The sequence below is a fragment of the Cavia porcellus genome, unplaced genomic scaffold (assembly GCF_034190915.1).
Source record: "Cavia porcellus strain 051 isolate PalLab524CR breed Dunkin Hartley unplaced genomic scaffold, mCavPor4.1 scaffold_9, whole genome shotgun sequence".
In the NCBI taxonomy this organism is placed as follows: Eukaryota; Metazoa; Chordata; class Mammalia; order Rodentia; family Caviidae; genus Cavia; species Cavia porcellus.
In genome coordinates this window covers 34,582,436-34,608,322 of record NW_026947492.1, presented here as the reverse complement: position 1 = coordinate 34,608,322, position 25,887 = coordinate 34,582,436, and the positions used below count along the sequence as shown (strand labels likewise).

Here is a 25,887-nt window from a genome sequence, read left to right as displayed (position 1 = left end):
CATGGCCGGTGAGAACAGAACATGGTACAGCCACCTGGAAAAGCACTTTGACAATTTCCTATAAAGTTAAATGTACATGCATCCTATAACCTAGCAGTTCTACTCCAAGATAAATGAACGTATAATCCTTCTCAGTGGTCTTTGAGTTTGTCGATACTTTTTGAACTTTTGCTGGAATGTAAAGGGAACATCAGTAGTCAACTATCCATAGAAACTTTGCCCTGCGAAATGGCATGGCAGGAATTTATTTGATCTGTTAAGATCATCCTGTGCTCTTATGAGACTCCTATAAGAATTATAATTCTGAATGAAAAAAGTTGTTTTAATCTTCATACACAAACATATTTATGATCTATAATATTGCCACTATATTTGATAAACAAAACTACTGTGATGAAAGGGCTAACCTCTGTTTTACAGTCTATAAAACTGACCTTTCTTAAAAGTACTAGCATTCTGGGTCTTTTGACTTCCAAACCAACACTGTTAACCAGAGCATTTTGATAAAAACAAATGACTATAAAAATATTCTTTTAGCTCTAGTCTTAGCACATTTATCTAACACATTAGATGTTTTTCCTCACTACTTAAAAATCATTTTCAAGCAAACAATGAAGACTTTTACCAGTTTTTTTTTCCTTTAGCTATGGCATCTCTCCTATTACTTTATAGAGATGGACTTTCCTTTTCCTATCAGCTATTAAACACAGGCATCAGTTTGATCTGACCTGTTTGACCTTGTAGCAGTCTTGGTGACATCTAATGTTCTCACAGATGTGCCTTCCTTGTATTCGTTACCTGTAGTGCACTCTTGTGAATGGAGTAATAAAAAAGAGATGAAAGTGAAGGTAAGTTATTTGAGTTCACAGGGAACAGAAAAGTGGTGCATCTAGCATCACATTTTAGAAGTCTTTGTACTCTGACCTACGCGATAAAGACACAAAGGTAGAAATGCAAGGACTTCACAGGACAAGGAAGATACTTGGTAACAATTTACTAAATGCATGAATAAATTTAAGAATGAGTAAATGAAGTTTTGAAGCTTATGTGTCTGACTTATTTCACTTAATATTATGACCTCAAATGTGTTACATATATGTACCAATTCCCCACAATGAATGTCATCATGATGATGCAGTGCTGCAAACATGCACGAATAAAATAGAAAATAAAAATAAAATTTAAAAATCAAACTATCAGGGAATCAGTCTTATGTTTTAACTTATGTTCTAAATCAATGTAGTAAGCTTTGGGGAAATCAGTTTCATAATTCTCTGCTTCAGCTGAACTGATCCCAATAGATAAAACAGAATACACTGTATTTTCAGTGGGTTGATGTAGAAGAAAAGAGGCAGAGGTGACTACCAAATAACCAACCAAATCAAGGATGAGACCCCGGAGAGGAAGTAAGCCCAGAAGAATTGGCAGCTAACAGAACAAATAATGAAGGGGCCAGTTCTTCTGTGGGTGTGGCTTCAGAGGTGGCTGCATCTGCAGGTGCCGGTGGGTGTTGAATCAGCAATGTGCTTCAGCCCCCCTCTCCCACCTGCCACTGTCTATATCCAGCAGACACCTACGGCCTGATTTCTTCTCTGTGTACCACTGTGAGTGGAGAACTGTCTCAGCTTGGACAGTTGTCATGGCATGGGGTTTACAGATGGGGGCGATCACCTCACAAACCACAGGGTTTAAAGTGGAGCAGCGAATACTGTGACTTGCTGGCTTCCAAAGACTGCAGGTCTTGGAAGGAAACAATTCATTTGAAAACACACAGGAATTTGAGGACAGGCTTTTTTCTCCTCTTTTATTCTTTTCCATTTTTTATGTGTTTGGAGTTTTATCTACTACTTTCTTTTTCCCCTACCATCATCACTATCATTATTATCTTTAATTGTTCAAGTTGGTCCTTTTTTCTCTTTATCGCTTTTTTAAGTTTGTTCCTTTATTATTTCTTTTCTTTTTTAATTTACTATTTTTTATTTCTCCATTTCTTTGTTTTTTTTGTTACTTTTATTTAATGCTACTACTTTCCTTTTGCTCCTTAATAAGACCCTGTATTTCACTTTCATCACCTTCTTCATATTTTCTGTTGCGTAACTTTTCAACTTCTACATTTTTCATGTTCCCATTCCCTAGAAACTATCCTTATCCATATAACCAGTAAGTTTTATAAATTTATACATAATTAGCTATAAGTTATGATGGTTGAATGCTGTTCTATTCGTGTAGACAAAATTGTTCAGTTGAGTGGCTATGCACTGTAGGTCAATACCTGGTTTGTCTTAGTGTTTATACTATCATAATAGCTCTTATCTATGGTTAAAAGTGATACATCATTGATTCTTAGATCCTGGGAATATCCAGTTTGTATTGTTGAAGATTTTACTTCTATAGCTAAGGTGACAGGGTTGTTGCTACCAATTAGTATTTTCTGTATCCCAATATCTAGATTGCAGGAGACATAACCCACACTGCGATCAGTCTCCCCAAAACCAGTTACTGGGCCAAATGAGCTGCATCTTCTCCTCCAAAATAAACAGAAGTAGTTAGTAAAGGCCAATAGTTAGCTATGCTTAGAGGACATCTCTAAAAAGTAGACCTTAACTAAAGAGGTTTCCCGCTAGCAACAAAGCTACCCACTATAGTCAACTCATAAACCTCAGCAAGAAAACAAATAATAAATAGAAATATGATAAGACAAAGCAACAAAACCCCCCTCCCCCACCAATTCTCAACTCTCCCAAAGCTGATCCAGGAGAGTTTGAGGAGGGGAAAGTCAAAAGACCCAAAGCCACAATATCTGAAAAGATAATAGTGGAGGTAACAAACCACATCAATAAGGTGCACGGTGAATTTGAAGAACATACAACTTTCCTTTTGCTCAATTTCTTTCAACTTCACAATATCCATTGTATATTTTGGTCCTTATTTACTCTTTTAGTTTCTCACATCAGAGTGACAATGTGATATTTACATGAGTCAGTTTATTTTACTTAAGAGTACGGTGTCAAGTTACATCCTCTACCTTGAAATGCCTCAAGTCTATCCTTTTTTATGCTCAAGTAGTACTCCATTGTACACAAAATCCACTTCTTTATCCATTCCTTAGTCAATGAGCATTTGGGTTGTTTCCAAGATCTAGCTGTTACAAACTGTGCTGCTACTACAAATGGGTACAAATATATCACAGTAGTCTGATGTTTTTAATTCTTCTGGGACATACCCAGAAGGGATATATTTGGATCAAATGGTGTCTCTAACCCTAGTTTTTTGAGGAATCTCCACACTAATTTCCAAAGGGGTTGTACCAATAAACTTAATTGAAAATTGAACTATACCACCTCTTAAAATGTGCTGCAAACATTATGGGTTTTAATTATTTTACTTTCTTTTTAAACCTTTTTTTAGGGGATAAAAGAAATCTCTCCTCTCTTGCTCTTGTCAACTCTTCTTCATGCTTTCCCTGGGCCATTTCACAAATTTGTCATTTTATGACTTGTTATTTGGACTTACGTGGAAGGCTGGAAATTATGTAAATAAGTTGATAAAATGTAGAGTAGGTTATATTGAAGATAAGAACAATTCCAAAAATAAAAAAATTTTTAAATGAAGAAGTTATAATTAAACAGATTGTCTTAGTTCTCTTGTTGCTCAAACAAAATACCTGATATCCAAAGTTAATGGAGGAAAGCTTTATATATCTCACAGTTCATAGAAGTTTCAGTCTGCAGTCAGCTGGTTCCAAAGCAGAGTAACAAGCAGAGGGGCGAGGCAGGGTAGAAACAGTCCCTGGAGTAGCAGGCAGAAAGCACAACACAGCTGGGGCAGCTGCAAGCCTGCCTTCCTTCATTTTCCATTGTACTCCACCCATGCTATCATCCTACTGATTGGTGCCTCACAAACCCATGGTATGGCTTCCATTATCCACACAAGAACTATGCTAAACCCACTTAGTTATCACCCACTCTTAATCCAAATCTCACACACCCTACATCGAGCCATCCCTGAAAAGACTCACTTGTGAGTATGTGAGGCTTTGAGTGAAACATCTAGATACAAACCATAGCACAGATGATCCTAATGAAATACATGACTGGCAAATCTACAAAAGACCAAAAAAAAAAAAAAAAAAAAAAAAAAAAAAAAAAAACTAGGAGAGCTAAAGTAAGAGATGCAAAACATGAATTCCAGCATAGAAAAGAATCAGAGTCCATTAAAAAGTCCCAAAGCAAAATCCAGGAGATGAAAAACTCTCCTGAAAGCGTGAGGACCAGACGCAACCAGTATGTGAACAGAGCATCAGATCTTGAAAACAAGACGGTGGTTGGTAATCCATTAATGACAGATACCTTAAAAACAACAAGAGAATGTGACAAATGGATCCAACAGCTGCCGGTTGATGCAAAGAAGACTAATGCAAAATTAATTGGAATTAATGAAATATCAGAAGACAATACAAAAAGCATTTTAAAAAAACTGTTTACAGAAGACTAGCGCAAGACTTCCCAAACATGAAAAATATCCAGTGTAATGTATACATGAGTCTTATAGAACCCCAAATAGCAATAACTAGAAAACAACTGCTCTATAACACATCATAGTTAAAATATCAAATATCCAACACAAGAACAGAATCTTAAAATCTGTTAAAGAAATGCAATAAATCACTCATAAAGGAAAAGGTATTGGAATTACAGTAGACTTTGCAACACAGACCATAAAGATAAGAGCTTGAACTGAAAATTTCCAAGCCCTCAGAGAAACAAGTTCCAACCTAGACTACCACATCCTGCAAAACTATCTTACAAAATTGATGCAGAAATAAGATATTTCCATGAGAAAGAGACCTAAAGAAATTCATGACCACTAAACCAGCACTTCAAAGAATTCTAAAAAATATTCTAGAAAGAGTCAAGCTAGCAATGCCAAAATGCCCAATAGAATGAATGTGCCAGGCAGGGCAAGCAAGTAGAAGAGAAAGAAAATCAGCAGCAGGAAGATAACGCAAGGACAGGAGCAATCAATACCGCTTCGTTATAACTATCAATGTAAATAGTCTCAATTGGCCAATCAAAAGATGCAGATTAGCATAATTCATGTTCCAAGACTACTTTTCTTGTGAAAAAGACAATGTAATTGTTTAAATGATAATGCAATGTTCAGATCAGAACAAAACCTATTTCTGCTTTCATCCCTTGAAATGATTGAAGAGCAAGTGGAACATCATATTAAAAACTCATGTTACATGAACAGAACACAAAATCTGCAAATATACCTGACTTTTCAGTTATTGAAAAACTATATCAGAAAATGAACTGTTTACTGAAATTACATGAGGGTAATTACCCCAACTATATGGAACAATAATTGTTTATACTCTTATGTCATTTTATACCATATAGCAGAGCAAACTTATAATTAAAACATGTTAAATAAATAAAAACAATTCCATGAAAGTTTCTTCACCTTAATAAGTTAACACATAATGAAATCCAAATACAGATTAAGTAAAAAGTACTTGGAACACATGATAGAGGTGATATAGCCTCACCACATCTAGAAAAATATGTTTATAAAACAAGTATACTTTTCAATATTCTTTTAATAGTATATTTCACTTATAGTTAAAAATGTACTTAACTAGAAGTTCGCTGACTTTACCTAATATTGTTATGTAATTAAAATTATTCCTAGGCTAGGGACATAGCTCAGCAGCACAGCACCTTCCTATCAGGCACAAGGACTAAGTTCGATCAACGGTACAAAAAAATTATTCCTGTATTTTATTAAATTTTTATATTTTAAAAAGTACACCATGCGGTACTTTAATATTTTAAAGATTACAGCATGATCCCTGCCTAGAAACCAGTGCCCGTGCATGCTGCTGCTGGAATGGGGACAGCCACACCCAAGCCTCTCTCTGAGTCTGAGCCATTCGAGGACTACAGTGGGGTGAGCAAACCTTACCAGGAGGTGATCCCAGCCAGGAAACTGTATCATTTTCATTGTTTTGTTGAGTTGGGTTTTATTCTCTTTTGTTTTGTTTGATTACATTAAATCTGATGGCAGGAGCAGCTATTTGAAAGAACACAAGACATATTATGATAGCCATTTTGGATTTACCAGCGGTTTGTTTTGAAGTCCTTTATTGCATTCACTGTTTTGGCTTTATTTTTTCTACTCTATTCTGTTCTGTATGATTTATACTATTTCTGAAAGTATCTGCAGCTGTTTTGAAGACAAGAAAAGGCATTATGGCCACTACTGTTGGTTCTGAAGACCTGTATCACTTATACTGGTTTATTTTTGATTGATTTTATTCTGTTTTATTTTCTTTGCCTTTATTCTCTGTAAAATAAAAAAAAAATACACCATGGGTCTAACAATGAAACATTTAATTTTAGTGCTGCTTTAACAAAAGTTAAGATAATCATTCCCTTTAAGAGTAGTTAAAACCACAAACACAAATATTTAGGAAAAAGTAATTGATATCTAAAATCTGGGTTGCCTGGAGAAAAATGCTTCTGTATGTTAGTAATCAGAAGATAGTTTCTCCATATAAGCGCATACTCGTAATTCAACATGCTTCTATAAATAAATAGTTCAATTTCAAACTTCCCGGAGATGAAGCACGGTACTGCACGCTTATGACCCCCCCCACGCATCTTTTCTGCCTCCATAGCTCATTTTAGAAAAGTAAGTACACTCATACACCACGCTCTCCAAAAAAAATGTACACAAGATTTATAAGGTTATAGATACTAAGACAATAATGAGGTACATACGAAGGAAAACAAGACGATTGAAAAAATACATTTGTATGTACCAGTACTGGACTAGATGCTATCCCATGTGATCACAATTTAGTAGGGAAAATGTTCAAAATCTCTGTGCGTGTGCATCAGTGTGTTTAATACACATGAAAATACAGAAATATACACATAGATCTTTCCCTGATTCTGAGATAAATTTCCCAGAGGTGATATTTAAACTACATATAATCAGATGTTGTGCAGTTCTATAAATAAAAAGAAAGGAAAAATCAGCGTACCAGGCAGACAGGCTAGTATATGCAGTAGAATGGATGTATGAGATAGCATCTATGTACTGTATCACTTCAATGAGAAGCACTGAAAATGGAAATTCTTCCTTTTTTACCTTTGGCTTTTTTATTAGGGAGTCAATTGCAGAGAAGGCAAGCCAATTTTTTTTATATTTGCATATATTCATTTTAAGCTTCTAGATATTTCTGTTATACTTTGTATATTAACTAGAAACCTAAGATTTTTTTTTTCAAAGTTGAGCAACAGTGAAAAAATACAAGAGAATAAACACTGGGCTGGTGATACTGGAATTCTTATTGTTTTCCATGGCTGCATGAATCTACACATAAAATATGTATGAACTGGGAATGTGGTAGCTTTCCTAGTTATAATGAGAGTCACTGTGCGCCCTAATCAGTGTCAGGTGGTTGCTTCACAGAGCTGGGCAATGAGACAAGACAGGTGAGCCACAGGCAGCCTCACTACACCCAATTCCCTGCTTCCTCAGAGAATGAGGGAAAAATAAAAGAACAAAAATGAAAAACAACTCATTAAACAAAATTCTTTAACTGAAAGTTAAACTAAAAGCAATGGAGAGTTATTCTCTAGACGCCAGGCAGAGATGGATGGCAGCTGGTCTTCTGCAAGAGCTTCTCATCAGCCCTGCACGACATTGTTCCATTATGCTGCCCTCCTCCTTGGGCTGAACCCATGGCTCAATGTAGTCTCCACCCTCAGTCTCCCCTAGCTTGTTTTTTGTTTGTTTTTGTACCTGGGATCAAACTCAGGATTGCGCGCTTGCAACACAGGCGCTTATGGCACTGAGCTAAATCCCCAGATCCTTAAGCTTGTTTCATTCATTGTAATTTGGAGTTTTGAAGCATGTCACAATGATTCCACTCGATGGGTTCAGGTTATCAGGTTACACTTACATAAGTTCCATTGCTAGGAGGACATCACTGCCTCACAGTCTCTGAGCCCATATGCTGCTAGGCCATGGAGATACTCCCACAAACAGGAAAGTGACATATTTTGTCTGGTCTTGTGAAACACTCTTTAGATGATTATACCACTGTCTTTTTGGTGAAATCAGCCTTTTTTCCCTATTCTTCAAAGGCAGGATGCTTTACGGTTGGGGTCAATTGGTCACTGAACATATGGATCCTCTAGGTTATTTCTTCCGTCATAAAGTAGCTTTCTTTTCAGCTCTGACACACACACAGCATCCTACCTTTTTCCCATGTTGAAGTGGGTCATGCTTCTATTGCATTTTTATTTTTTATAGACTTCCTCTTAGCACTTCTTGCTTCCTCTTCCTGTCTAGGGAGGGTCCTGTGTGCTCAGTGCATTTGCTCATGGCCTGAGCTTGGTCAGTAGCTGAACTGATGTTTTCTGCTCAGAGCCATCAGTGTGAGTCACTGGCACACCCCTTGTCCTGGAATGAATACCAATGAGGATGTGGTGTGACCTAAAGACACTCAAAGTTATGGACAAATATTTTTGTAGGAAGCAGTGGTGGAAAAAGGGTTTTATTTTCAGATGAGCATGGGAACATGGAATATGATGAACTTTTAATGTAAAACAAATGTTAACAAATATTGTGTTTGCTGTACCAGATTTCTGTGAGAAATGGCCATAGTTTTCCTGTAAGCAGGAAAATTAAATGTTAAGAATTTTATGTAGATAAATTTTTATTTATAAAACTTTGAAGGATACCATACTAGATATTTCCTAGAGAAGTGTTTTCCATGAAATTATCACAATAGGTTTTAATAAAGTAAATATAACGTAATAATTCTAATCAGCATGGGCATTCCTATAACTTTTTAAAAGGGAATTAGGAGAATTTTTTGATATTTTGTAAAGGTTTTATCATAGCGGTCTTTTAAGATTTATGTCCTCATGGACTTGAAAGCACTATTAATTCCTTTTTTATAGTCCTTTTTTAAAGTGACAGCTGACCATCTTGTGAAAAAGTAACATCTTTCAGCCCAACTTCAGAAATAAAAATAAAATATCCACGATACTAAGATAACTTTTGCTTTGTTCTGGATTAATAGCGTGATTATGTTAGCATTTGAGCAAGCCAATTTGTTCAAATTTCAGTTAGTTTCATGGAAATTCACCTGCTATTTATTCTAAATCTTTAAAAATTATTGATCTGAAAGTTATCCTTTTAGGTCATTTAGTGTTTGAAATATCAGAACACTTCCCATATACAATTTTATTTTTTATTTATCTTCAAACAATCAGAGGGTTTAGGAACCCACTGGTGCTTCCTGGCAAGAACTGACCAGTGTTAAATAGAGATTGTCATTTTGATTAAGAATACCATCTGAAGTTTACAATGTTCTTAGTCATCTTACCTTTATAACAGACTAGTTTACTTGGTTTTATTGTTTCCTAGGCATTTGATATGGCAAGACCAATTCAATCAACCAACATTCCATGCATCAGGCACCTTTAGATATTATATGGGACAAAATGTTTTACAGCTAACTAGTACTGTCCCTAGTTCCTGCCCTCAGATACCTGAAATCCCCTTACCAAAGGCACATAAATGGATCACTGCAGCACAGTGTGGTATAAATCTACCCAAATATTATGTGGGGTAAATCTACCCAAATATTATGAGAGCTCAGAGCAGAAGCAGCCTGAAGTTCAGAAGAAAGTTCAAGGGAAGATGCTCTGAGACATGCTCTTGATGAAAAATGAGACACAGGTAATCTAGGAGAGGGACCAATGGAAGAAAGCACACAGTAGTCCAAAGCACCTTGTTGTTAATTAGAACACAAAGTTCAGAAATTAGAGAGCAAGTCCTAGTGCTGAGCTTTCCTATAACTCAGCCTGGGATTGTTATTTCATTGTTGCCAGTGAGTTGACTCATATACAGGAACATTCCAGTTTACTATTACATCATAAATTATTGACTTTACTGGATTTGAAATCTTTCTATACATATTGCAGATAGCCCATCTTTTTAAAATTATGTTCGCAACACTAAAGTTCCTTTTGGTGAATCAAGGTTATTGTTAAGAGTGTCAATCATTATATCTTGTTGCCAATAAAATATAAATGCTATAAGTAGACTTGAAGATTTTGGAACATCTCCTCATTCACCAATAATAATGTTCTATTTGAGTAATTCATCTTTCTAGATGAAGATATTAGCAAAATGTATAACAATGAAAATTATAGTCTCAAGCACTGTCTCTTGTCATTCATTGTTCTGATACATTGTAGGCTAAATATAAAGGACAAAGCTTATCAGTAATATAGAAAGTAAGTCTTTAGGTTAGAATGGGCATTTACAAAGCATACACACATGAGTTCCATCCCAATTTTTTTTTTTCTGTACTGGGGATTGACCCCTAGGCTTCCCACATGCTAGGCAAGTGCTCTATTACAGAGCTAAATTGTCAGCCTTTAAAAATTATTTGGGAGACAAGGTCTCAATTAGTTGCCCAAGTTGCCTTTGCATTTGTGACCCTCCTTCCTCAGTCTCCTAAGCATCCAGATTACAGGCATGTACCACCGTTCCCACTATGCCAAATCTTTCCACTTAGAAGTCACACACACACACACATTCACTTTAAATTTTTCGAACAGATTCTTAAATAAGTTCAAATGCAGAAGTTTCATCTTTGCAAATAAATATGCAAGGAATAGGATAAGAAATTAGGGGAAATCATTTAATTTCAATGGCAGCTGAAATATTTGAATGTGTCATCATGAATTTGGGGCAATCCGTAAATTAAAGAAGCATATGACCTCATCTTGAGTCCCAGAAATGTTTCTGGGGTAAATCCCTTTATATGTGATTTACTTGTTTTAAATTTTTTTCTGTCCCTTTTTTTAATGTATTGCATTATATAAAATACAGGTTTCTGTGCATCTTAGTTACTTGCTCATTGTTGGGACAAAATACCCAGTACCCACAAGTGAAAGGAAGAGACATTATTTTGTCTCACAGTTGATAAAGGTTTTCATCCATAACTGGCTGGCTCCAAGACAAAGGGAAAACAGTCCATGGCAGGTAGGCAGGAACCAGAGGGAGATCGAGAGAGTAGGACGTACACATCCAGGACACAACCCTAGTGACCACCTCTTCCCACCAGCACCTCTGCCCTCCCAACATCACACCCAGCTATAATCCCATCAGTTGACTAATTTAATATCAAGTACCCACTATCCAGTCAACCCCAAAAGTCCCACCTATGAGTGTATGAGAGTTTGGGAGGGCATCTAGATATGTCACAACATTGTAAAACCCTGAATTTTAGAACAGTGACATGAGTTTTTCTGCACAAATATTCATACCAAATATCCTACTTCGCATAGTAAAACACTCAACGCCATACTCAGTTGAAGGTACCTACTGTTGTGAGTAGAAAGAAGCTTAATAGGAAAGTGGCCTTTGCACATTTTTATGATCCCTTGGAAATATGTTATTAAAGTATTAAAATTACCTTATTTAAGAGTATTATGAATATATAATCTGGAATCAAAATACTTGGGTTTGAATTGTCCCTGCAAATTAACTATATATCTTTTAATATATAAATTTGTAATCTACAAAATGAAGATGATAATAAACCTAATTCATAGGGTTCTTATGAAATACAAGTGAGCCCAAAAGTTTAAGATGCTTAGGATACTGCCCGGCATATCATATGTTCTTTAGGATTTCCTCTGCCAGAGGTCTGAGCAACTAACCTGTGTAATAAGTTAGTATAGTACTGTTCCATAGAATAACTTCTAGCCACACATACTAATTTAAAGTAACTTAAGTAAAATATAGCTGAAGACCCAGTTTCTCAGTTGCACTAGACACATCCCAAATACCAAATATGGCTATTAAGAGTAGTCAGCACACATACAAAACAGTCCCACCACTACAGGAAGTCCTATGGCATAGTGTTGTATGAGAAATGAACAATAATTAGAACAAAGACTCTCTGGGATGGAATAATGACAAGAATACAGGCAGGCAGCTGCTAAAATACTGAGTTCAGCTTTACTTTGGACCAAATGTGTATGAACTCCTTGCAGTTTCTGATTCAGCAGGTCTGGGTATACTCCTACAGTTTCTTACCAGGGAATTCTGAAGTGCACGTTTGAGAAGCCCAGTAGCCTTTAACCTGGAGTACCCACACCCGTGGAGTACATAAAGTCCTTCCAGGAGGTAGAAGGGCAGATACAGTTTTCTTACAAATTATTTCTAATCCTCCATATCCTTATACTGTTTTGCCTAAAATTTCCCTTTGATTTTTTCATTCTTTCAGTAAAGTTGTCAAACTTTCTCCATCATCTCTCCTACACTTCACAATGTCCCTTCTTGTCACTTTATAAGAATAAATTTATAACCCTTACTCATTCCTAAGATCACCCAGTGTACAAAGGGCTCTCAAACACTAAACAAATATCTCAGAGTTTAAGCTAAGCTTCCTTTAACCAAGGTATCAAAAATTTTAACATCTTTTTAAAGATGTATTTATAATAATTATTAAACAAAAAGATGGGTTACTACTGATTAAAATTTATTGTTTTAGTTAAAGTCTACACACTGGAGGTCAAATGTGACCAAAATGCTGACTGATCAACATCAACCCAGAATGTGGAATCTTGAGCAAGTTATTTAATTTTTGTAAGCATAGATTCCTCACCTGTAAAATGCAGAGTTATAAATTCTTCATATGAATACTATGAGCATTAACTGAGTTAATAGAGGCTGACTGCTTAAAGCTATTCCTGACACAAAGAAATGCTGTCAGTTGCTATTATTGTTTATGTTTATAATAATTGTTAATTATAATAAGACAAAAAATTTTAACTTAAATTGTAAACTTTATGGAGGTTTTCTTTTGTTTTAGAAAACTTTCATGCAACCATTTGAAATCTTTCTGGAAAATCTCCATGTACTATGATGGCAAACTATGTCAAATTTTATGTAAGGTAACAGTAAATAAAGAACTGCTTTTGAATCATGCAATTGGACAATCAAACTTTGGGCATAGAAATGAAATCATGGATACATCTTCCCTCCCATGTTCATTACACATTACTCCCAATAGTCAAATATGAAAACAAACTAAGCAGCAATATGAATGAATAAAGAAAATGTGTTACCTATAACTAACGGGAATATCACTTATTCATAAAAATAAGAAAAATTTGCCATTTGTGACAAATGGGTGAATCTGGAGGAATATTATGCTAAGATGAATAACCAGACCTATAAAGACAAATATAACAAGACCTCACTTTTATATGGAATTTATAGAAATAGACAGTAGAATAATAGTTACCAGGGGTTGCAAGTTGGGAAAACTGAAGAGATGTAGGTCATAAAGCAGGAACTTTTAAGTTATAAGATGCACAAGTTTTGGGGATTTAGTGTACAGTATAAGTATTGATACATATGTTAATTATTAGATAATCTATAAATATGTAGAATTAGCACACTTAAGTTTAATTAATAGCAAAATTTTCACCCTTTTCAAAAATTTTACCTCATAAAATCTTGGGTGATTTGAAAATTTCCTTTATACTTTCTGAAATTACATAGTTTGAAGAGTACACTGAGAAGCTAAATGAGGAAAAAGGTCACTATTAAAATAAAATAAAGTTTATGTTATTTTAATCTTTAAGTATACAATATTGCTTCACATTTTTACTTAAGAAACAAGAAGGGCAATTTTTCTCACACTCCATCTCATAGAATAAATCTCCTGATACCAAGTATAACACAAATACCCATCAGTTATGTTCCGAAAATACCTGTATATCACAAATAGCTCTTGGTGTATAGCAGATATCTCCTAATTTAAAATACACTTTTCTAACTTAGCTGATGATATCTGATCGTGGATAATTGGTAATAATCGTTCTTAATCTCACATTTTTAAATTTTTATTTTTATTTATTTTTTCTTTTAAATCCTGCATAGACCATAAAGGACAGTGCTCCTCTTACAGTTTTTCATGTGTCCTCTATCACTTACCTAAGCTCTAGCACCCAGAAAATCATATTTCATTGATTCTAAGACACTTGTTTCTCCTATTTTGGCTTCCCTGGGACATAGCATGTCTTATAAACTAAGCCTCCCTACAGTTGCTGTCAGTCAGTGGTCAGTCATCGCCATGACACGGTTTTCATCACCACTGCTTGCACAAACATTAAGAGCCATAGCGTCCAGAGGTTCAGGATGGATCACAAAGGCTTGAAAGTGAATACTGGTGAAAGTAGTAGGGGCTGGGGATTTAGCTCAGTGGCATAAGCACCTGCCTTGCAAGCAGGCAGTCATGAGTTCGATCCCTGGTGCTTATAAAAAGTAAAAAAAAAAAAAAAAAAAGTAGTGGAGCATTCTTTCAAGCATAAGTAACAAACGTGTGGGAGGGGACAGTGAGACTACACAAGGAAGGTGGTGAATGGTTTGTTCAGCAGCATTCTGGAACTGTAACTCAAAGTGAGCCACCTCTAAATAATTGTAAAAGCAGTTTAGTTGCGTAGCACTAACAAAATTTGATCATCACAGATTATTCAAGTTCTTCAAAGAAATGCTTCACCACCAATGTTCTGTTTGTCACAGAAAACAGCATTGGATGGAAAATACAGGCAGTGAATATTTTGAATTAAAAAGTCACTCGGGATAGTCTATTCCCAAATTTCAGGGCACTTTAGTGATACTGTAAAAATTTCATTTTGTTTGTTTTTTCTTTTTCATATTTCTTTGAGTTATATAACCAGCTCTATAGCTGATTAAATATAAAGGGATGTCTCAATAGTCAAAATAAAATCTAAGATACAATTTAATTGACAGCACATTTTCTCTTTTGTTCATGTCTTAAAGGTACATAAAATATCAGGGGAGTTATAATTCATAGAGCCTTATATTTGATGAAATACAGTGTTCACAGTTTTCAAATATAGTGCCTTTCTCATTAAACGAATGTAAGCAAATATTTGTTGTAATAAATTAATGACTCCTTCAGCATGCAATACTGTCAGGCCCAACACCTCTCCAAGGAAAGGGTCCTGCAGAAACCATCATGCTGGGTGAACATAGGAATTTCACACTGCCCAGGGGATCAGCCTTTCACAGCCATCCCTGCTGCCTGTCAATCTACTCATCACAAAATTGTTGCAAGACAGCTTACACAGTAATAACAAAAAATTAGTTTTATCTCTAACCATTTAACTCCCTAAAAGGATGCTTCAGCTGCCTTTATAAATCATGTCATAACTCTCAGGATAACTTTGTTAGCAATTCCCACGAACAACACCCTCCCCAGTTTTGTGTGAGGGTTCTGTGCTGAACCAACACATGATAAGACAAAATATTCTGTGTGCTAAAGACCAGAGGTGCTGTAACTGACACATGAGACCTGCTGTGAACAAGCAATTAATCTTAATAGGACCGTCCACACTGTAATTGATTTTTGGCAATGCACACCTTTAAAAGAACACCTTTCAGAATGCTTTTAAAATTTGGCAAATCCTATGATGCAATCTCCAGTTTCATACTATCAATTGAGCTCATCTCTCTAACACAACCTGTATTGGAGCACAGGAGCAGTTTTACCAACATACTAGGGAGGAAAAAAAAGAAAAAGCTTTATTCTTCTGCAGTTGTTAACAAGTCACAAGTGAATCTTTGGTAAAAATAATTTTAAAAATCTATAGAATACTTATTTTGGTACACACACAGTCTTGCTCTGGTGATAAAGACTGACAATTTTCAAAACCTCATTTCACTGTTTATCAAGATAAGTAACAACTCAGAATCCTTTTCTCCTTTATTTCATCTTTCCCATTCTTGCCAACGAATCCCTGTGTGACACTGGACAAATTACTTAACCTCTTGTTTCTCTGGCTTATCAGGAAAATGAAGATTTAAAAAGTGCATATCACTAATACTGTTATAAGAACTAAATAGGCTAATACTTCTAAAATGCTTAGAAAAGGCCAGTTATAAATATGAGTAAAACATGTACTAATAAAATATAAAAATTGAAATAAAAATAAAATAAAAAAAGAAAGGGGCCTAGAACAGACCAACAAAGGTAAATGAAAAAATAGATTAACAAAACTAGCGAAGGAAAGAGGATCTAAAGCTTGACTTCCAATGATGGGCAAAATTTCAATAGAAAGAAGAACAGGGTGGGTAAACATACTAAGTATTGCTGTTCATAAATTTTTTATGTCTTCTCCCTCAGCCAGAGATTAATTTATATAAAATAAGAACAATGCAAGGAATTTTGGTTCCGTATATCAGAGGAAACCTGTGGCAAACGAAAAATCTGATGAGAGCGAAGGAAGAAATAATAAGCTTTTCAAGTACACAACCCACCTGTATCCAGCTGTGCCTGGTAACAGCATAATTATACAGGGTGAAAAGGGTCAGAGATTTGGCACAATCTGCCAGCCCTTCTGTGCATGTGTTCCAGCCTGCACTAAAATATACTGGGCTTTTCCTACTGGAACACAAAGCTGTCTAAGTTTCTGCATATCTGTTAACATCTGTAAATTTCAGCATTGTTTATAAAATGGATACTAAAAATAGTCAAGTGTCTAACTCAAGAGCAAAATACGTCTGTATGACAGCTAGTTAAGGACCAGCACTAACAGAGTAGGTATTCAAATAATGTTAGTGAAAATATAAAAATATATTTGGATTAGTCCTCTGCAGAAGTGGCAAATTATGTTGAATTCTCTATAATTATAGTTAACATTATTTTTTCTTTTTTTGTAGCTGAGTTAGCTGAATTAGGTAGAGAACAGTGATGCCACAATCATATTGGTAGCATTCACTTTGATATACTGCTCAAGAAGATCGTCTATAAGAAATGTGACTCAGCCAATCACAATACTTAGTCTTGAGCAGAATAACAGATTTTATATGCAAAAGTATAATTGATTTTTGGCTTATAGATGAGCACTTCTCCATGTATTGAAAGCCCCAACAGAATATTCTTAAACAAAGAGCAATCATGAATGGTAATTTTATTCAACTGGATCCAATTACATTTAGCATTTTTATGAACGAGAAAGGAAAAAAACAGACTTGAGAAAAATGTTTTCCTTTGATTACTTTTACTCTCCAACAGATGAATTGCCATACAGTGTTACTTCTTGTAAGTCAGAGAACATAACTGTCCAGAAAAAATATGCAATGTCTTATTAGAAGTAAACAAACATTCTCTTAAAGAATAAATATGGGCATTTAAATACATCTGGCAATCACTCAACAACCTACAATGTTGGCACCCTAAAAATATGTTTCTTGGCAATCATTTATTACCAGAAGATATTAATTACTTCAAGTCAAGGGAGGATTTGACACATAATAGGTGGTTTTAATTATTCAGAACACAGAACTCCAAAATGGTCAATTATGAGACCCACCATTAATCTAAGTGGCTGGGGGAGATGCTCACTTCTAAAGAAAAATGGAAACCAGAGACAAAGGTGATTTTTATTCTGCTTTTCCCTGACAAGCAGGTTCAAAACTGCAAGGTTTTTAAATAATGTTTATATTTTCCATTTGTTTATGTCTCTGAATCGAGGGCACTATCATTAATCATTCTTTGTCAGGTCTATATCTTAATTTTTCTATTACATTTTAATTTCATAAATTGTATTTTTCACAGATGGTTGTTCTATTTGTCTGTTTTAACAAAAGTTTAGGTCTTGGCCTTAGAATTACAGATACTATTTCAAAGGATGTAATAATATATGCTAGGACTCCTGCTGAATTCTTAACCACTACATAAAGTATGTATAAAAAATCATGGTATCACAAAGGCTCCCTTTGGTTGATCTTAGTTTTCATTGGCACTGAATCTAGTAAGGAAATGTACACTTTCTCTTTATTTGGAAATTCTCTATACTGCTGGTGCATTCTCATACTGTGATATAACTGGTCTTTGAGTTAAAAAGGTGAAGCCTTATCTTTGTTGTTAATTGGGCTCTTTGCTTAAATGAGTGTAAAGCTCTATACCAATACCAGGAAAGAAAAACCAAAATGAGGAAATCATTTTAGAGGCAAATGTTACACTGGAGACAAAAGAGGAAGATGCCCTTACCTCTGTCCATCTTAACACTACAAAGGATTAGACTGATTGAAGGTGTTCGAGGAGGAAAGGCACACACGCATCTGCCAACCAAATGAAGCATGGGCTAAACAAATCCAGTCCTTAGGAGAACTCCAAAACTCTATCAGTGGGATAAAAGAGCAGATTTATTCAGCCGTGAGTTTCTGTCTGCTCTCTTTGGTCATCCCTGAGAATTTAACAGGTCCTACTAAAAATACAGCCTCACCTCAGGAGGTGTGAGCCCAGAAACACAGGGCTAATGGAGAGGAGATGCTGGTGGCAGCAGTAACAAGTGAAAGATTCTCTAGAAGTAAATGGATCGAAGTCACAGACAGCTGGAATATAAAAGAAGCTCTTTCTCTGCAGACGTTCACTTTTACTCAAGGGGATCCAGATGTATCTTATGAAGTAAGTCATCATCACTTACTCTTTGCCAGAACTAATGTTCAGCAGTAGTTTGGTTGAGGAGTAAGTCAATGAGAACCTCTGTTTGTTAGGCACCCTGTATGGTAAGTGTATAACCCACCTCTGCCATGTTGCAGTCTGGTAAGGGGAAGAGATATTTGAACAAATAAGTACAAAAAATAAAACAGATGTTTGCAAAAGTGCACTTTCTTTAAAAAGTGTCTACTACTTTAGTAATTACTCACAGTTCCCAGTCTATCCTATAACTTCAATCTTAAACTTCCTGAGGAGAGCAATGTGCCCTGTCAGCAATTAAAGTCAGAAAAGAACTTCTAGCCTACAATCTGAATTTTTCATTCTTATTTAATACATAGGTGTGTTCAAACCTGAATTTGTTTTGCCTATACAAAATTAGGCTATTTGGAAGACCTCACTTACCTGAGGTCTCTGACACTGGTATCTCTCTTAAACCCAGAGTTCAGTCTGGGATGAGGTTTAATATTTAGGTTTCAGGCCATATAAAACATAACCACCTTGAAGTCAGAAAAATGTTCAAGAATCCACCATGAACTACTACAAAAGCAATTTTTGTTTTCATAATGTGAAATAGGGTATGAAATTAAGAATTCTGGGAGCTTCTAATACTTCGATGTAATAATGTTGACCTGGAAAAGTTTTTGTCCATAACTTTTAAAGTGCCCCTGTCAGCATCACTACATTGACTCTGTACAAAACACCACATTAATAAATACAGAATAAAAATGCACTTTATGTAAAAGAAAAAACATAGTTCTTACGAGCTACACAGTATATAATCTTTATATTAAAATAAATGATGCATGTATTTCCATTGTAAATATTCTAGATTGTAAAACTTACTCCTTTAGGTTTCCAGATTTTGGTTCATTTTAAATAATTTTTTCTTTCTGCAATGTAAATATTTAAGTGGTTTCTATTTTATGTACCACACCATGAGAATCCATTGTTCCTGGAAAAATCATCAACCATTATCTGCTTAAACCATGCTTTTTATTTTCTCCTAGAGATCCTTTCTAGTTTTGCAACTCTTAATAATGTTAATATTTTCCATTCCTTTATATTTCTGCACATTGGTCATTATCATCAGTTATGCTACATCTTTTCTGAATTTTAACCCTTTCCCTGAGTTTTATTTCAAGACTTTTTTCATTTTATAGATGTTCCATTTGTCTATTTTTAAAATGTTTTGTCATTTCTTAGGGTTTTTATGTGTTCTTTTTATGTTGTCAATATTTTAAAAACCTTTATTTTGTATTCTCTTTCATGTTATCTTAAGTTTCTAAGATTCCAGTATTGCTGTTACATCTTATGCTGACTCACACATGGATTCTGTCTTTGGCTGACTCTCTCTGGGTTGGTTATTTCCCTGTGTGTTTCTTCATTGATTATAGTGAACATATCTTCAGTAGGGCTTGCTTTATTCATGAAAATCCTAAGCAGTTTAAATAATGGGAACTTTTCACTATCATGGTTTTGTGTTCTCTTCTAGGGTAAGCTTTACCTTGAGGATTTTTAGGTAGTATAATAAAAAAGCAACCTCCATGGACATGCAGCCTCCAAAATGAAATTCTCAGGGAATAATATCTTCTTATTGGTATGTGGGGTTTTTGTTTTCTCTGTATGCTGGTGGGCATGATTTTCTAGCCTAATTTTTTAGTGAAATACAGAATCTGGTTTTATGCTTCAGTCCAGTTCTCTACTTTCTTTGAAATTAAACCTTTACCTTCCTTCTGTCTCCAGTGGATGCTAGACTCTAAGCTCATTGATCACTGAGGCCCCGTACTTCTCAGGGCAGCCACAGTAGCACTTCACGATCTGTACTCTGGTTTTGATATTCTTAGCTCTTGGCATGAGTAATATACTTGATTATTTTAAGAAGTAATATTTTTATATCATTTAAAATATTTTATACAATATTCCAAGGTCTTGTAATAAGAAAGTTTCTAAAGATTATCTTAGTCTACTATATAGCCGGAGCTTTAATTTACAGTTTAATGTTTCATTACTTGCAAACAATCAATTAGTCCCTAGGTTTAACTGAATGATGTTTCAAATTTTGCATGTTTGTGTGTGAGATTCCTTCTCATGTTTAGAAGTAATAGACTAGAGGCACATTTTTTTAATTTTACATGAAGAAACTCTGGCCTACCTTCTTGGACGTTGGCACGACATGAATTTCTCTTGGTAATCACCATTAAACATTGGTTATATGGTAAAGAATGTTAATTGATTTTCAATTGAAACTTTAGGAAAAGAAGAAAACTTGAACCTTTGTGTTCCATGCACCACTTCCAAATATCAATAAGTATACTATCAAGGCCTAAAAACATGTCACGCCTCTCAAATAAGATAATAAGCTTTTCAGTAATGAAAACTCCAAAAATATGTAAAAATTATTTTACAAAAATAAACTATTAAACAGAATTATGCAGAAACAGTCAGAGAATTCCTAGCACAGAAATGGCAACTTACAAAGACTTAAGGTCTTATAAGTGAAAATCTCTGTGATTTGAGAAAATGACTGTACCATATCTAAAGTACATGGTGATTACCACTATTACAAATAATACACCTCTCACTCAGAAAAAGATACAGGAAATTGCTTAAGTGACAAGTCAAAAGCATATGGAATAGTTTATTTGTACTTCTTACATAGGGAAGTAGTTTTCTTTAGGTTTTTTTCCCCCATACATTATAGGAGCTGAAGTACTGTTGTTTGTAGCTTAAAATTATAAAATTTCTTGATTGTTCAACTGAAAAAAGCTAAAGACACAGAGATGAAAAGTAAGCATGGACGTTTGGGAAATAATATGTTCTGATAAGGCCAAGATCTAGTTCTGGAGAATGCTTCCCTTATATTTATTACAATACCTGCAACATTATGAGTTGAAACATATCAAAGTATTTCTGTTCACTCCTCTATTGTTGAGTTCTCTCCAATAAGAGTAGCACAGGATTCCTGAACAAAGGGAGGACAATACTTATTCCCTAAATAATAGATAATGTAAACAACTATATACTTCATTAAGCAGTAAGCCATATTCAAAGAAAGCATTGGGAAAGTTTGCAGGAAAACTTGAAATTTTTCATATATTTTGTCTCACTACTGACATAGAATCAGAAGTATTAAAAGCAAATCATTTCCCCCAGACACAGAAACAAGTGATTATAAAAATTATGAAATGAAAAAGAAAACTTTTATTTAGGGGATAATCTAATTGATTTTAAAAAGCAGTGTAGCTTCTTGTGATTTAATTTAGCTAACAGGTGATGTTACCAAACATACTACCTTCTGGCTTAGTAGAACTCAATTCAAAGCCAATAAAAAGGCCCATCTGTGTTATAAAAGTGTACATTCAAAGCAAATTTGAAAACAGCTATATTCAGAATATGAAGGATTTATTTTTTCTCTTTCTACTATTATTTTTCTTGGCATATATCTCGTTGCTTTTCAATATGATCGCATGGGCTAGCAACTCGACATCTTGGGAGAAATTGTTATAAATGGAGTCTTAGATGCACCTAAGACCTTTTCAATTTTATTCTGCATTTTAACAAAATCTCTGTGTGATTTACATGCCTTTAAAGTTTAAGAAGTCTGTATATAAATGCTTTTCAATTTAACATCAAGTGTAAGATTTCTATTGGGGGTGATGAAAATGTCCTAGAATTAGATATTGCTGCTGGTGGCAAACAATAAATATATTAAACAACTTTGCACTGCAAAACTTAAATGGGTGAATTTTATGATATGTGAATGCTATCATACTCTTTTCACAGAAGGAAAGATCGATTTATACTAATAGTTTAATAGTAAATACTTGCACAGAACACAGATGAATGGAATTAGTATGTTGGTGGGGGGGGGGGGGGAATGAGAGGCTTTGCAGTTTCCTGGGGCTCAGTTCTTCCTGCTGAGGGGAAGACAGCAGGCTTTGACTCCAGGCAGCTCTAACCAAGGCCCAAAGGCTCACCCATCAGCACAGGGTCTGCCAGGCCTGGAGCACAGCCCTCCCTCCACTGGGCGCCTGTGGTGCAGCTGGGAAGTGCTTTCCTGGAGAAACACTTTGGGAGGGACATGACAGGTCCGGAAACCTGACTGCCCAATCCAGAAAAGGAGCCAAGAGGCAGAAATGCTATCTGCCAGCTGCAATGTGGTCACAGCCTGTGGAGGAGTAAGGACTTTCACCCCCTGTCAACCTCCTCTTCCACTCCCTAGGAAAACCAGATCCTTAAATAAAAGCCTGTGGTTATTCGGAGGTCCCTACAAATGACCCCAGTGCCCTCACGCCTATGGTGCTCAGTCTGCATCTCCCCACAGCCTCACCTCCCCACTGCCTCTGTGAGAGCTTCGCGCCACCGCTGCAGAAGCCTAATTGGTACTATTTCCCTGTCCTCATCCCAGTGCTCTGAGTGGGAAGGAGGCTGTTGGGAGCTACGAGAAAGATCTGCCCTCTTCCACTCAAACCTTCAAACTTCCTGGCGGTCCTGCCACGCGAGGACCCGCGCGTGTCTCCTGAAGGACTCAGCACAGAGTGAACGCCCCGAGCGCTGTGCCCAGCCTCCCGCACGCCCCCTGGGTTCTAGCCCTCTCTCCCATGGAGACTGAGTCACAGGGACTCACATTTAAACAGCCCTGGTGCAGATCATGTCTGTTGCGCAGCTACACAGTAGTCTCTTGGGGACGCAGGGGACGGAGATGAAGAAACTGACCGGCCAGCTGACCACCTGTGGTGGGGTGGGCGCTCTGCGGTCTCACTCTGAGAGCTCACCCCTGCAAACCCAGACCGGCCTGCGCCCCTGCGCTCCTGGAGCTCAGCCGAGGGTCGCGCAAACCTAGCAGCCCCGGCCCTGGAGACGCGCGCTGGGGTGGAAACGCGCGCGTGGGCCGGGCTCGGACACTCCCACGAGCGCACAGCCCTCCCTGCGCTGCTGCACTTACAGGCTGGGGTAGTAGCCGTGGGGAGGCAGCGGGAGCTGCGGGCAGCCGTCGTCCATGAGCTCCGCGTCCAGGAGGAGATAGTCTTGGCTTTCGTTGCGCCGAGCGCCGGCTCCCGCGGCGACGGCCCTGGGAGAGCCGCCCCTTGCCCTTCGGGGCCCGAACGCCGGGCTCGGGTGCATAGCAGGAGCGCCCGGCTGGCCTGGACCCTGCTCCCGGGGAGGGTGGCCGGTCCCGCAGGGACCTGGTGCGAGGGGCCGCGTCACCTGCCAACCGATCCCCGGCAAACCGCTGCCCTGGGAAGGAGGTCGGGGCACGGGCGCTGGTACCCCGCGGTCTGGGCTCCGCGAGGGGTCCCCCGCGGGCCGGGGAGAAGTCACTACTTAAAGAGGCACCGCGGGTCCCGGAGCTGGACGCGAGCGGCCACGCGGACCTCACCAGGGGCGGCCGGCGCGGGGCAGAGCGCACAGGCGGAGCGGCGGGAGGCAGCGCAGAGCCGGGACCCAGACCCAGAGTTACTATGTCAACCCGAGACTCTGCAGCCCTCAGCTCCCGCCTTCCTCCCCGCATCCTCCGTCACGATCCCCACCTTTAAAGGGATCGGGGTGACGTGCTAGAAAACAGCCAGAGCCTGTCCAGCACCCACAACTTCCAGGAGGAGGATAAATCTAAACTAGGCGGAGCCAGACGAAGGGCGAGGGGGACTGGCTGCGTTCCCAGCCCGCTTGTTCAGTGACTACACAAACAGGACTTTCTAGGAAGAAACGTGTAGTCACACTCCAGGGAACAGAGCACCCCTTCTTAAAAAGGGACACTGAGCTCTTCTTCCAACAAACTGCCTTTATTGTCGTAGGGCATTTTCTTTCCCACTACCAACTCCCGAAGTTATTAAGATGTCAACGCCAGATGTTCCTAGTTCTTCAACAAACCAACAAAAATAGGCAAGCATTTTCCAGTGATGCTGATAGAGAGACCAGCAACCAGCTTACTCCAGAGAAAAAGCTTCCTGTAGATGCCGAAATTGTTTCCCTGGCGGATGTTTCTTATTTTTCCAAACTGTTTTTAAGATTTAGTTTAAAATTCTGATTTATCTGCATACGGGTGAGAAGAGCAAATCAGTACTTGCAGTAGGGCAAGCAGGTGTAGTCGGTTAGGAACCTACTGATTCATTCATCAATATTTAATGAACGCCAATTGTGTGTCTAGCACTGTTTAGGATTCAAAGATAAACCAGCAGATAAGGCACCTGTGTGCCTCATACAGCTTTCCTGGAAAAGAGGCAGAGATTAAACATGCCAATAAGAAAGTATCAGAGGCAAAAGCTGCAATGCAAATAAAACAGGTTGATGTGAGGGTAACCAGAGACGGGTTACCTCAGATTAGGGGATCACAAGAAGCCCCCTAGAAAGTGCTAGTTAAATGGAACACACCCGGCAAAGAAAGAGCAGTGAAGAGATCAGAAACGCATCACAGCTGGATTAAAGAAAGCTAGACTGTCTGAAATCCTCTCAGGAAAGGTGCTTTATCTGCTGTCAACCAGGTACACAATGAAATGGATGCTGCAGTGTGAACAAAGGAATCAGTTTGACAGCAGTTGAGGGAAGTGACAAATTCAGAGAATTTTGGCTTTGTCAATACACTAAGAACTAAAGTCCAGAGAAAAGGAAACTAGTGAGTCTTGAAGGCTGAGCTTTGTATTTGGCACGGTGTGCAGAGAGTGGATGCATGGCAGGATGAAACAAGGACAAGAGGCCCACCACAACCAGAACATCCCAGGAGGAAGAGGAGGAACAGGAGAGGAACGTTTCACTGCTGAAAGAGTATTTATCCTGAAAAGCTAACCTAGACCATTAATCTAGTGGGTTATTCCTGACTGAAGAAATTTCTCCTTTGATCTCTCAACATGTGGAGCTATGATTTGAAATTCTGTTTCTTGGTAATTATAACCAACAATAAGATACTGCTTTTAATTTGTTTATGACAATCACTAAGGTACTCCAAGGCTTCAAGATTTCAATGAATTAGTGTCTTGTTTATTTTTCCGTCATTGCTGAGACAAAATACCCCGCCCCAAATCAAGGAAGGAAAGCTTTATTTAGCTCACAGTTTGTGGAGGTTTCAGTACATAGCCAGCTGGCTCCAAGTTAAGGTGGTATGGCAGCTGGGGCAACTATACATAGAAGGGGGGAAACAGCCAAAACAACAAGAGCAAAGAGGGAGGAGCTCACAGAGAAGACTCCTTCTGACCCTTATGTTGTATGTAAGCCATGGTGGATGTGCACCCACACCCATAACCCCAGCATTGGACTGTGAATTAATCACGCATTCTAGAAGCCTGCTCTCATAACTACATGAGGCTTTGGGG

General features: G+C 37.4%; 1 protein-coding gene across 1 annotated transcript in view; it reads right to left on the bottom strand.

Moving 5' to 3' along the window:
• The window catches only part of Trpc6 (transient receptor potential cation channel subfamily C member 6), a 102,630-nt gene extending 78,928 nt beyond the window's left edge, over positions 1-23,702 (bottom strand). The window contains 1 exon segment of the mRNA NM_001173032.2: positions 23,526-23,702. Coding sequence (NP_001166503.1) covers positions 23,526-23,581 — 56 coding nt within the window. The 5' untranslated portion in view covers positions 23,582-23,702.
• Positions 23,703-25,887: the final 2,185 nt, after the last annotated feature.